This window comes from Triticum aestivum, chromosome 2B (assembly GCF_018294505.1).
Source record: "Triticum aestivum cultivar Chinese Spring chromosome 2B, IWGSC CS RefSeq v2.1, whole genome shotgun sequence".
NCBI lineage: Eukaryota > Viridiplantae > Streptophyta > Magnoliopsida > Poales > Poaceae > Triticum > Triticum aestivum.
In genome coordinates this window covers 15,873,231-15,889,181 of record NC_057798.1, presented here as the reverse complement: position 1 = coordinate 15,889,181, position 15,951 = coordinate 15,873,231, and the positions used below count along the sequence as shown (strand labels likewise).

Sequence of the window (15,951 nt, the reverse complement as noted above, 5' to 3'; positions counted from 1 at the left end):
GAAAATTTTAAATTTTTAGAACTTTTCTCAAATTTGTGATTTCCCCAAATTTAAGAGTTTTTACAATTAATCTTTTTCCATTTTTCCCTTTTTCTATTTATTTTAAAAATTTATGTACCTTTTCAAACTCATGAACTTTTTTTAAACCGGCAAACATTTGATAAACCAGTGACCTTTTCTCTTCATTTCACGAAAGCATTCACAATCACAAAAATCTTTTTCCCGAACCAGCTGGACAAACAGAGCCGAGAGAAAACAGGACCGAGAAAGGCGAGTTGAGCGAACGAACAAACACCGAGCGAGCGAGCGAAGCTTAATGTGCGACGGCCCGCCCCCGCTCGTGTGAGCGCCGGTCTCCCGTTCCGGCAGCGCTACAGGCGTCGACGAGGCGCTCGGATACCACCACCTCTGCCACCCTCCTCGGCAGCCTCCATGGGCACCCAGGCACATTTGTGACAGGAAGCACTCCGGCCCTGACGTGTTTCACACTTGGGCCTCTCCTCTTCTTTCGGCCCTCCAACAAGCTCCAAACTTGGCGCGAAGGGCGCCCCCGGCTTGGCGCGAAGGACGCCGGGAAGCCCCACGTGGCACCCCCCACAGCGCTTCGCGCCATCTCTCCTCGCCGTTGCCTCCCGCCAAAACCCCCATGGATCCCGACCCCAACCCGACCCGGTAAAAAAAAGTTATAAACACCTCCCTAATCTGGAGATCCTCCACCCCACCCCACCCCCACCCCCGCCGCCGCCGCACGCCGAGCGCCCAACCCTACCACAACCCACCCCCTCCTCCGCCTCCGCGCGATGGACGCCGCCACCCCTTCCAAGAAGCCCCGGACGACCGCGGCCTCCACCGCCGGGTCGCCGTGGAAGGTGAAGACGTCGGTCGTGTCGTCGGCCGGCCAGTTCGCGACGCCGGAGAAGGTGAAGAGGGCGGTGCCGGCCGCCGCGGCGGATCTGGTGACCCCGGAGAAGACGGAGCCGCGGCCGCTGCTGCGGAGGGGCCGCAGCGGCGGCGCCGTGGCGCTGTCCGTCAAGGAGGTCCGCCGGGCGGCGCTCGAGCTGCAGCGCGCCGGCAGGGGCCCTGCGGCGGGGGTCGATGCCGGGGCGGAGGACGCGCTCGAGTCCGTTGAGAGGGAGCTCGGCGTGGGCGCCGGCGCCGGCCGCAGCCCCGTCAAGCGCAGGCCCGAGGTCAAGCTGCCGGAGAGGTAACTGTCGCGGATCTGCACCTACAGTTTCATCCCCTGTTTTCGCATGAAGGGATCTGTCAGTTTCCACGGCCACCAGTCTATCCATCTAGTAAAATCAACATCAAACTAGAATCGTTCGGATGAAAACATCCTCTCTGATTAGCGTTGGATCTAGTCCGATTTCTTGCTTGCGCCCCCAAATCGGATCCTTTTACTTAGTTTCAGACCATCCCTGAATCTGTGCATATTGTTTCTGAGATGCAAGTTACTGCAACTGACACTCCAAGGATGCAGACATCTTCTCTGATTAGCGATGGATCTGGTCCGATTTCTTGTTTGCGCCCCCAAATTGAATCCTTTCACTTAGTTTCAGACCATCATCGTGTTAGTACAACCAACAACAATCTGTATACTTTATTTCTGTGATGCAATTTACTGCAACTGACATTAGATGATTACAATCGTTATCTGGAAGATGCAAAATTCACGCCGATAATTTCCAGCATATTTTTACTGCACTAGTTCTATTTTCTAATTTGGTTTATGTCATCGATGATCAGCTATGAGATTCTCTGCGAGTTCTTCAACTGCTTCGAGAGCTCCACCCGGCTCCTCCGCATGAAGGGATCCAAGGCAACATTCCCCAACATCTGTGCTAGCATTCAGAACTTGGCTGAGAGGTACTGGCCTCTTATGACAAAACAATCAGATGATTGCTGCTGTGTTTGATTTACATAATCCAGTCTCTAATTTACGCAATTCTGTCTGCAGGAGGTTTACCTATGGCCATCTCGCGCAGCTCAAGTACATTATGCCCGAGGCTATTGTCATCAACAAGATCCTTCTGCGCGACGACAAGACTTGCTGCATGAAGCCGGATCTGCAGGTGAACCTATTGGTTGATTCGGTTGAGGACAGTGCGATGCAGAAGGGGGAAACCCGCTACTCTGCTTTGAGAAGGATGTTCAGGCAGAGGCTTGTCGACTTCTTCAGGAAACATCCTGAGGTATGATCATCTTGTATCTTTCACACTTTCAACACAGTTACATGTGCAAATTTATTGTCATATGAGAACAGTTCAGTAACTGTATGATTACTGGTGCCAGTCAAGCAAATGTACTAGTTGAAGTACTCATGTTCTCTCTGTAATTTATCTTTCAGGGAGATGACATCCCGGAGCATGAGCTGCCGTATCCATTTACTCAAGCAAAATCAAGTGTGGCTCAGAGCACACCAAGAGTTGTTACTGAAGTTGTATTTGCCGCGCCATCACCAAGCCTGGCTGAACAGCCGGCTGTTGCACTGTCGCACATGTCGCAGTCTTTCAAGAGGAGGTTCTCACAAAGATCTTCAACCTGCTCTGCAACTGCCAGCACAACCGGTCTGCCGCCGAAGGCTGAGTCTACTGCTCCATCTCCACTGGGCAGGAAGTTGATGCTCAGTTCTACTTCTGGTGGCATAGATCATGAGTCCCAAGTGCAAGAGAAAAGTAGCAAGGATGTTGCACTCAGGTTTGGTGTTACAGAAGGGACTCCTGCCAAGTTTGCCTCTACACCAGTGAGATCAATGGCAGGCACACCGAACCTTGAGACCCCCCAGAGGCCAATATCTGCTACTGTGTGTGACACGCCACCTCTAAACACGGCCAAGCGATCAGCTAGAGCCAAGTTGTTCATGACACCTACAAAGGATGCAAGCAGAATGGAAGAAGAGAACCAAAGCATGAGCAGCACATCTCCAAGCGATGGCGATGATGAGTTGCTCGGTTTCCTTCCAAAGTCCCTCTTGCAATCGGTAAGTTCTTACTCATACTGATCGTCGGTCAACTCATTTTTGCTCCTCTGTGAACAAAGGATGACATATTTGTTATTTACAGGTAAAGGAGAAGGAGAAGAGAACTTTGGAGGAGAAGGAAACTGGCTTTGCGGACCACGTTCAGCGGCAGAAGCTCATATCATGCCTGCCAAGCACCTTTGACATTATCTTCCTTATCTATCAGTCGAGGCAGCGAACTGTACTGACAAAGCAGGAGCTCATCCACAAGATCATCGAAAGTAACCCGAAGATCGTTGACAAGGGTAAGTGTGAGCTGTGCTTTCTATCTTTGTCGCATCAGCTTGTTGCCTGCGATGTGAATCCTGATGTTGAACTCCTAAATTTGCAGGTGAAGTCGAAGAGCAAGTGAGACTGCTGCTAGAGTTTGTCCCAGAGTGGATCTCTGAGAAGACTGCAAGAAATGGAGATATTCTTTGCTGGTAAACATTTCTTATCCAATGCATAAATGCTGAGCGTGCGACTATTACACCCCATCATTCTCAGACGTCCTAATTCGTTTTAATGTTGATTTTCAGTGTCAATACCGCACTGAGCCAGTCTGAGGTTCGACAAAGGTTGTCCGGTGTCGAGTAGGGAGGAGCACAAAATTGTTTCTCCTTGTTTAGAAATGTTGTGGTATATTAGTGCAAGGTTGCGCCTAGATGCTGGAAGATGCGTAGTTGTCGAAGTTGATGCTCAAGTTCAGACACTGCCCAGTTTAAGTTAAGTTATCAGCGCTTCTGTTCAAGATCAGACAAGACGCAACAACCCTTGACTCAGTGATTGACATGTGTAGCTGAAGTACTCTTAACAGCTGATGAGGTTGGGCTGCCAATTTCTTACATAATGTGTATGCTCCGAGATGTCTCTGGATGAAATGATGTTTGTTATCCTTGATCTGGGCCTCAACTCTGAAAAACATTTTATTTCTGGCTCTTGAAGCATTCTGTCTTCTCTAAGACCAAGCATAAAAAGATGAAATGATGTTTGTTATCTCTTTGAAACAAGGATACAGAAGTGTGAGGTACTTTATGATTCCTGAAAATTTCTAACAACTGGTCCCCTCTTGTTACAGAGCAAACTAAACTCAATACTAAGCATTGTAAATCAAGAGCACCAAATGGTTATACTTAGTCAACCAGCTAGTGTGGTTCTAGAGTTTTAGTAGTACAAATCAGAATCAATACCTACAGATAATGTTAAGCATATATAACATTCTTTCTAACATATGCTCTTCCACCATTTAATGTTTCTCACTCGTGAAAGAGTCCAAGAACAACTCTCTAATTTGCTTTTTCTTCTCACCATTCGGCGCACCAAAACCATCCCCACCTTGGTAAACACAATGTGAGATTCGGGCCAAATTCACGCAAGTCTTGGCAAAAGATCTAGAAAATTGGCAATGTTTGAAAGCATCTTCATTAATCGACTTACAGGCTTCCATGGTAAGATCTTCCATGGCTTTGCGGGACTCTTGCTCACTGGACCTGTTCTCCGACATGTGAATGGCTATTGATGATGGTGCATCCCCTCGCTCCAGCTCGGCCTGTTACACATATTTTCACAACATAAGACACCTCTCATAAAGATTCAACTTTGGTGATTGAAACAGTAAGGGGCAAAACAACCCGGATAAATTTTCCTTACAGAGTGGGTTGCAGAGTCGTTGCAGCAACAGTGGAGCAGAGGCTGAAATTGCTCCATTGGCCAGATACTCACGAAGTGTTGGTCTATGGTTTCCATGGTGCCACTTTGCCTCCACTAGGAAAGACTCCGCCATGTCTTGCCACTGCAAAACCATGCAGAATTTTTTATGGGGTTCCTTGTGAAAATAATCTATATCCTATGAGTAAGTTAATTGTGTATATGAACTTACCGCTTTCTGAAGAACATGACAAGCGTCACAACCATGTTGTTCCAACACATTTTCAGCCACCTCAGTGGATGTGTTGTACATCACAGAATAGAGTGCTTGTATGTATTCGGGGAGTCTTTCACTAGGACTTTCTTCCCATCTGAAATTATGTATTAATTTTAGATAATGGAAAAGCTTCATTTAATTTGAAACTAACGTGTCATATATATGTTACATGCTACTCTAGGACAAGAATATTACTTGAATTATTATTTAAGAAAAAGAATATTACTTGAATATGAGAAGTGCACCATTGAATGTAGTTACCTTCCAATGGCGTCGGTGAAGAGAACAAGTTCATCTAGAGTTCCATACACATCATAAATATCATCTAAGTGAACTATTAGATTGGCGACTTTAGTAAGCACTTCTCGACATGCTCCATTGTTTGGCTCCCACACAATTCCATTTGCGTAATGAAAGCACTCCATGAGACGATCCCTGGCGAACCCCAATTTTTCACTACGGGCAGTCCCCTTCCACCACCTACAATTAAGCAGGTACATTTTCATATCTTCAAAACCCATCAATTATGTGAAGTAATTAGCGGGCTAATTTAAATGTACATTTCTTCACGCTCAATTACCTTGCTAGTCTCGCGAGTTCTTCCTGATGCACACTTTGCACGTTGTTGAAGTCTGTCGTTGCAAATCTAACGAGCAATGGGTCATAATTGCTCTCCTCTCTAGAATAGTGATCTATGGATCATCTTGCTTCTAGTCTAGGAGACCTCCGGTGCAATGGAAGGTCCAAAGAACGTGCTACACAGGGACGGAGCTGCCTTGTAAGGATTGGGGTCAATTGACCCCAATGGAATTAGCAAATCCTTCAGAAACTAAGTACTAATCACTATTCATTAATCAAAGATGACCCCACTGTGATAGACCCATTGAACTTTTTTTGTAGCTTCGTCCCTGGTACTACACTGCGCCGTAAGTGGTGATCCATGGATGGCAAGAGCTTTTTGAGAGCTTTCTTAGAAAATGCTCTTGCCTCGTCTAGTGTTTCCTCGCCTCCGAATGCAAGTTATGAAGCCTCGTAGAGTGAGAGGAGTCCTCTGACATCGTCGGATCCACGCTTGAGAGTTTGCAGAGATTCTGTAATATACGTTACCATGAAACAATGTCAGTTAAGTACTTAAGTATACAAAACCTAGCCATACACATAAGTCAAAGTTTCAACTGTGATTGAATCTGGACCATGCATTTGGTGCAGATATGTTTAATTTCCAAAATTTTGGCCGTAGTTTTTGGTTTTTCTTACAACCTCTAAGTGTATGTTTTTCATATTTCATTAACTAGGTACCTGGAGGGAAGAAGGCTGGGAAACCACCGTCCCTGAGCAACCTGAACCTCAAGGCCGCAGAAGCAATATCTAAGCTGCACCGGCGAGGCTAGCGGTGGACGGACCTAAAGATAGTTTCGATCTCCTCCTTGAAATGGTAGGCGATGCCAAGCCATTGCACCGTGTCGACAAGCCTGAGCTTCACAGCTTGGTGGTCGCCTCGGCTCGCTGCTACCAGCAGGGCCGTCCCATAGATATACGGGGCCCAGGGGCAAGAGAAGAACAAGGGGGCCCTTCTTGAAACACAAAAGATCAAATTAAAATATCCAATGCATAGCATATATTGATTATCTTTGGACTCTTAAGACTGACAGTACAACAATTTATCAATCAAGAGAACTGTATCATGATAGTAATGAAACAATACAGCTCCACAAAAGATTGACTTCTTAATTGTCAATGGAGACATTGTTTTTTTCTGCACAACAAATGGCCTTGTCGAAACTGGTTGCTTTCTTAAAACATTCGTGTCACCATGAGATATATATAAATTAATGCAACAACTAACATTTGTTTCTTGATCCTCCCCAATCTGCATGTTCTTCACATAATAATTCTTCACCAAAATAATAACTCATCTCTTCCAAACTATCCTGCATAAGAGATGGCAAAGCAAACTGACTATTTCATGTTTTTGAATGGATTTTTAGCACCGGGGGGCCTAGGCACCCCCCTTATCACACAGTTGGTCTAGAATCCAGCTCTTATTAGGGATATGTGCCATGCACTACTTTAGCTAGCAAACGATTAGCAGATTTACTGTTCATGGGAGGCCGGTCGCAGTTCAAATGGAGCTGGCCTGGGCCTAGACTGCCACTGTGCTCGTAGGTTTGATTCCTCCCTAGCTAGTGTCACTTCTATGCGGCTTTTCCATATCGGGGCTGTAAATTTTGGCACCGTGTGTCTTGACCGGTCTTGGGCTCACTATTCATCTGGCAGGAATCTATCTGTCATAGAGAACACAGGCTGCCGTGTTGCAAGCGTGGACATGGATTGGGCGCACTATGTTTTAGGAACTTTTCCGTGTCCTTGCGTTTGAACGTGCATGGCAGAGCCAGCTGCCGACTCTCTTTTTAATTGCGTCGTGACAGATAGATTCGAAAGAAGAAAAACAAACTCGAGTAGAATCGTCTGTTGTAGGTTTCATAGCGGATAATGCACAGGTGCAGTAACACTTACGCCCCAGTTATGTATTTAATAAATTTTGTAGTACTACAAAAGAAATATATCAAGACGAAGAGAACAACATTGTTTTACCGTCTGCATGCTATCACTTCAACCCTAGGCCTCCTGTCATGCCTACTCCTGCAAAGCCTACTTCTGCATGCTACTCCCTCCCTACTCCCTCCCGTCGCTTTCTATCTCACTAAACAAGCCTGACTAATCACGCTGAGCCTGCAAAACGTCTGCAGCTGTAGACTGCCTCGCACAAATCCTAACACAGCTGGAAGGCCAAGATAATAGGGTGCCAGCACCTTTTCGTTTCATGTTTATACTATGATGATCAAAACATGCAGATTCCCTCAAAGAATTACTAGTTTTGAAGAACTTAGCAATTGATCCTTTTGGGATTCCACTAGCAGAATAGTTTCTTGAAGACATGTCACTAAATAAGCTGTATAAAAATGGTTAATACAAGGATCAACAGCACCTGGGAATGAAATGATGGATGTAGATGTAGATGTAGATGGCTTGATCCGTATGCTGCAGTAATCAGCACGAACAAAAATACAATGCCATAGGTGGACAAAATTTCTCCCTTCTCTAGTCTCCTGCCTGAGCTCTCTACCACGTTTGGATCCAATGAAGAGCATAAGAAGATCCATATAGATTTGGTGGATGTGCGATGTGGAATCCTGCGCAGAGCTATTTATCAATGAATCTATGAATTAAGGAACAGAATTACTGGAAAGAGAACATCTACCCTCTCCAAAGTCTAGGGAATGGGCACAGCATTGAGAAGGAAGGAGAGCCGATTGGGAAATTCACGCCATTAATGGCCGGCCACAACACTGGAATCGGAGAGGCACGGTAGGGGCGGCCGGCGGCGCTGAGCCTGCGATTGGGGAAGAAAAGGAGTTTTTTCGTGTATTTTTCGGGCTGCTTGCAAGAATAGTACCTGGCCCCACGCAGGCCTTCAACTTATCGACCCGTGACATCATCCATGCATGCACGGAATAATTTCCATAAGCATTTCATCTACAGTACTTTATATACTACATGCCGGTAGAAAATATGATATGTTCAGCTGATAAATGTACTTGATCTGCCTGTCTGCCATTGTTGGGCGAGGAGCTGGGAGCGTAGTTGGCAGACCGCCAAGCCGCCGCGGCACAGCGCACCGTTGCCGGCGAGGACGTCGGAAAGCATGTACTCATCGTGGCCACTGTTTGCTGCCATTGCCACGCCATGGTGCGGTGCGCTGCAACCTAGTCAGCTTTTGCAACAGCGAGAGCTTGGCAACGAGGTTAGTACTTCTAAGCTGTAGTAGCCAGTAAACTTACCGCTGTTTGTTGTTTGAGAGTAGCCAGAATAGGTGCCAATTTATAGGCGAGCTACCAGGCACCCAGCAGCATACCTAGCTCAGCCCGCTTGAGTGTGCTATACGTACGATGAATTCTCTTCCCACACTCATACGATTAGAGACATGATGCATACAGAATTGGTAGTACTATTTCCTTTCAGCCATATATTGTTGTGGTGACTAGGGATGAGAGTATTTTTGTGGTGATACTTCTTCTAGAGGCTATTGTTTTTTACCCGGATACCAGAGAATGTAAGACTTTTAGGTATAACAAAATAACATTTTTCATGGCAAGTTGTGTTGGTCGAGGATGACAAGTTTAGTTGGTGAACATGGCAAATCCGCCTCTTTTCATTTTTTTTTCCAGAAAATATTCGTGTTTGCAAACTAATTTTGCCATCCCCGCACAAGTATGCCGATGGAAATCGTTTCATTTGTCATGGCTAAAAATCTGACTTTCTTGGGGTTTTATAGCAAAATTCCATACAAACCACTGAGAACTTACTAATTCTCATATTCCCATACAATGGTCGAATTGAAATCAGGTGGAAAATACATAAAGGGACCACATAAGAAAATCATGGTTGGAATTAACTTCTTGATGGATTGTTCTTCTTCAACTTGTTAACATGAACAATTATTTCCTCCCTCCCTCATTCCACTGGTCCAACCGCCTAATCTGCGGTGGTGCCCCGCAAGCCTAGCGGCCCAACCTTGCCTGAGCTGTCTCCTTTGACAATCCCTCTATACGGCCGGGAGAGGTATGTCTCGCTTATAGTCTCATTAATTTATAGCGAGACACTAGCTTCTCTCGCGTTGAGCATGGAAGCCCTCTCGGTGAAGGTGCTTGCATATGGGCCAGACACATTAGTGTAGATCTATTGCTGGCGCTCGTGCGCTGCAGGTTCGGTTGCTATAGCTTTTCTCTATTATTTTTTTCTATTTTTAGTTTTCTTTTGTTTCGGTTTGGTTTTCTTTTTTCTCTCTCTCCTGTTTTCTTTGCTATTCTTTTTTCATCATTATACTTATTTTTTTGGGTTTTTTCTTCCATTTTTCTTTGGGTTTTGTTTGTTTCTTTCATGGTTTTTATTGGTTTTCTTTCTTTCTTTCTTTCTCATTTTCCTTCTTTTTTTGTTTTTGTTTTTTGCTTAGTTTCCAATGCTGTTTTTATTTTTCTTTGTTCTTATCGCTTTTCACTGGTTTTCCATTCTTTTTGCACTTGTTTCTTCAGTTATTTTATTTTATTTTTTCTGTGGTTTCTTTTCTTATTTTTTTGACTTTCATTGTTTTTCTTTGTTCTTTTGATTCTCATTCTACATTTTTCGTATGCGTCAACACCATTTTTATAATAAATGTTTAAAATTTTCAAATAAAAGTTATATATTTTTTGAATACATGGTCAACAATTTTCTATACATATTTAATATTTTTCAAATACAAGATAAATATTTTTGGAATACAATACAAGCTTAATTTTTTTAAATACATGGTAAAAATTATTTCAATACAAATTTAACATTTTTCAAATGCTTCAGTAAGATTTTTCAAATACTTGTTTAATATTTTTCTTAATGCTTGATTACCATTTTTAAATATATGATTGATTAATATTTTTTAAATACTTGATTAATATTTTTCTTAATACTTGTCGCCGATTTATTAACATTCTTAATTCTTGGTTAATATTTATACTTGATTAACATTCTTAATGCTTGATTATTATTTTTCTTAATTCTTGATTAATTTTTTTCTTAATACTTGTCGCCAATTTATAGGCGAGCTACCAGGCACCCAGCAGCATACCTAGCTCAGCCCGCATGAAAATCGTGGGACATGATGCAATACCGAATTGGTAGTACTATTTCCTTTCAGCCACATATTGTTGTGGTGACTAGGGATGATAGTATTTTTGTGGTGATACTTCTTCTAGAGGCTATTGTTTTTTACTCGGATAACCAGAGAATGTAAGACTTTTAGCTATGACAAAATAACATTTTTCATGGCAAGTTGTGTTCGTCAAGGATGATAAGTTTAGTTGGTGAACATGGCAAATCCGCCTCATTTCCTTTTTTTCCAGAAAATATTCGTGTTTGCAAACTAATTTTGCCATCCTCGCACCAGTATGCTGATGGAAATCGTTTCATTTGTCATGGCTAAAAATCTGACTTTCTTGGTTTTTTATAGCAAAATTCCATACAAACCACTGAGAACTTACTAATGCTCGTATTCCCATACCATAGTCGAATTGAAATCACGGTGGAAAATACATAAAGGGACCACATAAGAAAAGCATGGTTGGAATTAAAATCCAATGGACCGGCGTGCTCCATCTTCAACTTCCTGATGGATTGTTCTTCTTCAACTTGCCAGCATGAACAATTATTCCTCCCTCCCTCATTCCATTGGTCCAATCGCCTAATCTGTGGTTTTGCCCCGCAAGCCTAGCGGCCCTACCTTGCCTGAGCTATCTCCTTCGTCCATCCATCTATACGGTCGGGAGAGGTATGTCTCGCTTTATGCGAGTGATGTTGATGGCTAATTATGCTTTAGTAATAATATTGGTGTTAAGATTTGTGATTCCCTATGCAAGCACGAAAGTCAATAGTTATGCAATGAAATTACATCCTACTTGTGATGCATTATTCGGTGTTAGTTATGTTCAACGCTCGTTTATGATCGTTTTTGTTTTTTGGTTGGTTGCTTCTCAATCTATTTGCTAGCATTTTCTTGTACTAAGCAGGAATACTGCTTGCGCATCCAAAATCCTAAACCAAGTTGTGCCAAATAAGTCCACCATAACTACATATATGCGGTATTTCATGTAGTTCCATGTAAATTTGTATGTGTCAACTCTAATTTTCAAAATGAATTTCCTTTTTGTGTGCCTGTACCACTCATGAAGCGGCAGGGGGTGTCCAATATTTTCCATGCTAGGTAGGTTATTCTCAAGATGTGTGTTTATTCATTTGTCATTGCATGAGAGTGTGCAGGTAATAGGGATGCCCCGTCTCGAAATGAAAAAAATGTTGTTCAATGATAAATTCCTTGGAAAGTGTTGGTATGGAAGGCACCCGTCGATACAGATAGCCATGGATTTTGAAAGAATGGTGGAAGAAGGAATACAATTTATTTTATGTTTGGGAACCACCTATGGGTTATCTAGCATGGAAGATATTGGGAATTCTCGGTCGTTTCCGTTGACAGGAAAAGCATGTCTTCCAAAATATTTTATCACTCAATTTAAGCTTTGAGCTCTTGCAACTCTACAAATCTTTGCTTCCCTCTATGAAGGCCTATCTATTTACTTTTATGCAATTTTTATTTTATTGAGTCTCCATTTTCTCTTATAAAGCACCTACTAGGGAACACTATTGTCATACTTGTGCATTGGATGTAGCTAATATTTGAGTGTGTTTCATGAATGGATCAATGATTGAGCATAATGGGATAGGGATAGCTTTCTTTAGCGTTGATATTTTGAAAGACATGGTTGCTTGTTGATATGCTTGAGTATTAATGTTTTCATGTCAAATTATAGACTATTGCTTTGAATCATCTAAAGTCCAAATGTCCATGCTACAAAAGAAAAGAATATGTGATGAACATGTTAGGTAGCATTCCACATAAAAAAAATATGTTTTTATCATTTACCTACTCGAGGACGAGCATGAATTAAGCTTGAGGATGCCGATACGTCTCCATCATATATGTAGTTTTTTATTGTTCCATGCTGTTATAGTATCAATCTTGGATGTTTTATATTCATTTACTAGCACCTTTATATCAATTTTTGGACTAACCTATTAACATAGTGCCTAGTGCTAGTTGGTGTTTTTTGCTTGTCTTTTACTTTGCAGAAAATCAATACCAAACGAAGTCCAAATGCCACGAAACTTTTTGGAGATTTTTTTTCTACCTAGAAGACACACAAGGAGCCAAAGGAGCACACGGGAGGAGGCCCATGGGGCCCACTAGGCAGCAGGGCGTGCCAGGGGCCCCCGGCGCGCCCTGTTGGGTAGTGGAGCCCATGGGAACCTTCTCAACCGACTTTCGCCTGTATAAATACTCTAAAATCCCAGAAACCCTAGGGGAGTCAATGAAACACTTTTTCTACAGCCGTAAGTTCCACAACCACGAGATCCAATCTAGAGGCCTTTTTCGGCACTCTGCTGGAGGGGTCAATGATCACGGAGAGGTTCTACATGATCCTTGTTGCCCTTCCGATGATGCGTGAGTAGTTTACCACAGACCTACGGGTCCGTAAGCAGTAGCTAGATGACTTTTCTCTTTTTGATCTTCAATACAATGTTCTCCTCGATATTCTTGGAGATCTATTTGACGTAACTCTTTTTTGTAGTGTGTTTGTTGAGATCCGATGAATTGTGGGTTTATGATCAGTTCTATTCATTAATATTAATTGAGTCTTTGCTGAACTCTTTTATGCATGATTTGTATAGCCTTGTATTTCTCCTCCGATTTACTGGTTTGGTTTGGCCAACTAGATTGATTTATCTTGCCATGGGAAGAGGTGCTTTGTGATGAGTTCGAACTTGCAGTGCTCAATCTCAGTGATAGAAAGAGACATGACACACATGTTTCATTGCTATTAAGGGTAACAAGATGGGTTTTATTCATACGTGAGTTTATCTTGTCTACATCATTGCCATCTTTCTTATTGCATTACTCTGCTTCTCCATGAACTTAATACACTAGATGCATGCTGGATAACGGACGATGTGTGGAGTAATAGTACTAGATACAGAATCGTTTCGATCTACTAATATTGTACGTGATGCCTATATACATGATGATTGCATTGGATATCTTCATGATTATTTGCTTTTCTATCAATTGCTCAAAAGTAATTTGTTTACCCACCATATGCTATTTTCTTGAGAGAAGCCTCTAGTGAAATATATGGCCTTCAGGTCTATTTCCTATCATATTAAAACCAAAAATACCTTCCTGCAATTTTTTTATTTTGTGTTTTAGTTAGATCTATTTATAAAATCTATACAATTTAATCTATCTCAATACCGTGGAGGGGTTGACAACCCCTCTTATGCTTTGGATTGCAAGTATTTGTTATTTGTTTGCACGTGTTGTTTACATAGTGTTGCTTGATTCTCCTAATGGATTGATAACCTTGGTTTCATAACTGAGGGAAATTCTTACCTTTGTTGTGCTCCATTATCCCTTCCACTTTGTGGAAATACCAACACAGATAAAAGCAATCACTGGCGACTCAGCATGGCGGCTTCTGCTGCGACTAGGATGAGGGGTGGAATGTAGTCGCTGCTGACTGTAAGAGTAATTTGCCTGCTGGGCAACCGTAGTCTTCAACATTTCGATGGTGTTCCAAGCCTCAATCTCAACCGGCGTCTTCCCTGTGGTCGGAAGTGTGGTGAGGTTGGTGGATGCTGCCAAAAGATTGTCAACTGGGTTGGAGAGGTGACCCAGAGTCATCAGGACATGGTCTGGAGTTGTCCGGACTAGCGGTGGACGAAGGACCGACTCAGATTGGCGCGGTTAAGCCGGATGACGAGGCTGAGCCGATGGTGGCCACCCGTTCCCATCGTGTGGCACGGGCCGATTCACCTGGGATACAGCCGGGCCCTCCGGGGTACTCATTCCAGCCCTTGGTGCAGGTGTGTTGAACAAACGCATGGTCTCTATATTGGGGGGGGGGGGGGGGCAGACGGCTCATGAGCCTCCACTGATGAACTACATCTGAAGCGTTCTGTCGTAGGCCCGTGTGTTAGGCCTGTGTTTTCAGATTCTCCACCTCATTGTGAATCTAGGCTTTCCACTCCACCATGCGTGCGTTCTTGGTGTTGATATCTTCTTGAGCCGTGGTCGTTGAGTTCTGCCTGGTTCTCCTCCGTCTCTGGCGACCCAGGAGCGTCGTCAACAAAGCGACCAACTCCGAAAGAACCTGAGCTGGTGGTTTGATCGGGCCCATCGCGTTTGTATCCGGCACCGAGGTGCCGGTTCCTCCCATGGCGCCTGCTGTAGTAGAATCAAGGGTCGGTGATGTGCCTGCCATGTAGATGGTGGTCCGACGGAGCGACTCGCGGTCTACCGGGGCCGGCTCATCATCGGAGTAGCCCCCAAGTCTGCTGTCGTACAGCGGGAGGATCGACTCCATGTCCCCGGCCGATGACTCGCCGTCGGAGTAGATGAGGGCATCCCTGAAGACGCGGAGTTATCTGTAAGATCGACCCCTTGGGTGAAACTGACGAAGACATGGTTCCGACCGGCTTGAGCCCGAGCAGGTTGCATGCGCTGAGCCGGCTCGATGATGTCGGTGTAGATGTCTGGCTCGGGTCATGTTTCACCGATTTTGCCGATGAAGATGTGGATCTTGCCAAAGGGGACCCGATACCCGTACTCGATTGAGTCGGCCTCGGGGCCCTAGCCTAAATCGTCGATGTAGAGCTTGCCACGACGACTCTTAGTCATGCGGCCGATCGCATATCCCTCAATCCCAGGGAGAGCTCCCTCCAAGAAATCAACGCCACCGAGCGTTAGCCCCACGGTGGGCGCCAACAGTTGTGGTTTTGTCACGGCAGATTGATGTCTACTATGCAACTTTATTCTTGTAGACACGTGTTGGGCCTCCAAGCGTAGAGTTTTGTAGGACAGTAGAAATTTTCCCTCAAGTGGATGACCTAAGGTTTATCAATCCATGACAGGTGTCGGATGAAGATGGTCTCTCTCAAATGACCCTGCAACCAAATACAAGAAATCTCTTGTGTCCCCAACACACCCAATACAATGGAAAATTGTATAGATGCACTAATTCAGCGAAGAGATGGTGATAAAAGTGTAATATGGATGGTAGAAATATATTTTTATAATCTGAATAAATAAAAACAGCAAGGTAGCAAATAGTAAACGGGCACAAAAACGGTGTTGCAATGCTTAAAAATGAGGCCTAGGGTCCATACTTTCGCTAGTGCAACCTCTCAACAATGCTAACATAGTTGGTTCATATGATTATCCCTCAAAGTGCAATAAAGAATCACTCCCGAGTTCCTATTAGCGGAGAACAAACGATAGGAATTGTTTCTAGGTCACGAAACCACCTCAAAGCTATTCTTTCCGTTCGATCTATTCAAGAGTTTGTACTAAAATAACACAAAGCTATTTTTTTCGTTCGATCTA

General features: G+C 43.8%; 1 protein-coding gene and 1 pseudogene across 1 annotated transcript; one reads left to right on the top strand and one right to left on the bottom strand.

Moving 5' to 3' along the window:
* The first annotated feature begins 719 nt into the window (after positions 1-719).
* On the top strand, positions 720-4,005 carry LOC123043135 (CDT1-like protein a, chloroplastic). The gene is made up of 7 exons (XM_044465489.1): positions 720-1,204; positions 1,747-1,866; positions 1,958-2,192; positions 2,348-2,980; positions 3,063-3,264; positions 3,351-3,441; positions 3,538-4,005. The coding sequence occupies exons 1-7, from the start codon at positions 801-803 to the stop codon at positions 3,593-3,595; spliced, it is 1,743 nt and encodes a 580-aa protein (XP_044321424.1). The 5' UTR covers positions 720-800; the 3' UTR covers positions 3,596-4,005.
* A 239-nt stretch (positions 4,006-4,244) lies between these two features.
* LOC123038763 ((-)-alpha-terpineol synthase-like) lies at positions 4,245-8,671 on the bottom strand (annotated as a pseudogene).
* Between the last annotated feature and the right edge of the window lie 7,280 nt (positions 8,672-15,951).

Excerpts from the sequence above, each read along its gene's own strand:
- LOC123043135 (XM_044465489.1), top strand. The coding sequence starts at position 801 with ATGGACGCCGCCACCCCTTCCAAGAAGCCCCGGACGACCGCGGCCTCC. Across the intron at positions 1,867-1,957 it reads ATTCAGAACTTGGCTGAGAG|GAGGTTTACCTATGGCCATC; the intron begins GTACTGGCCTCT and ends TTCTGTCTGCAG. Across the intron at positions 3,265-3,350 it reads CCCGAAGATCGTTGACAAGG|GTGAAGTCGAAGAGCAAGTG; the intron begins GTAAGTGTGAGC and ends CTAAATTTGCAG.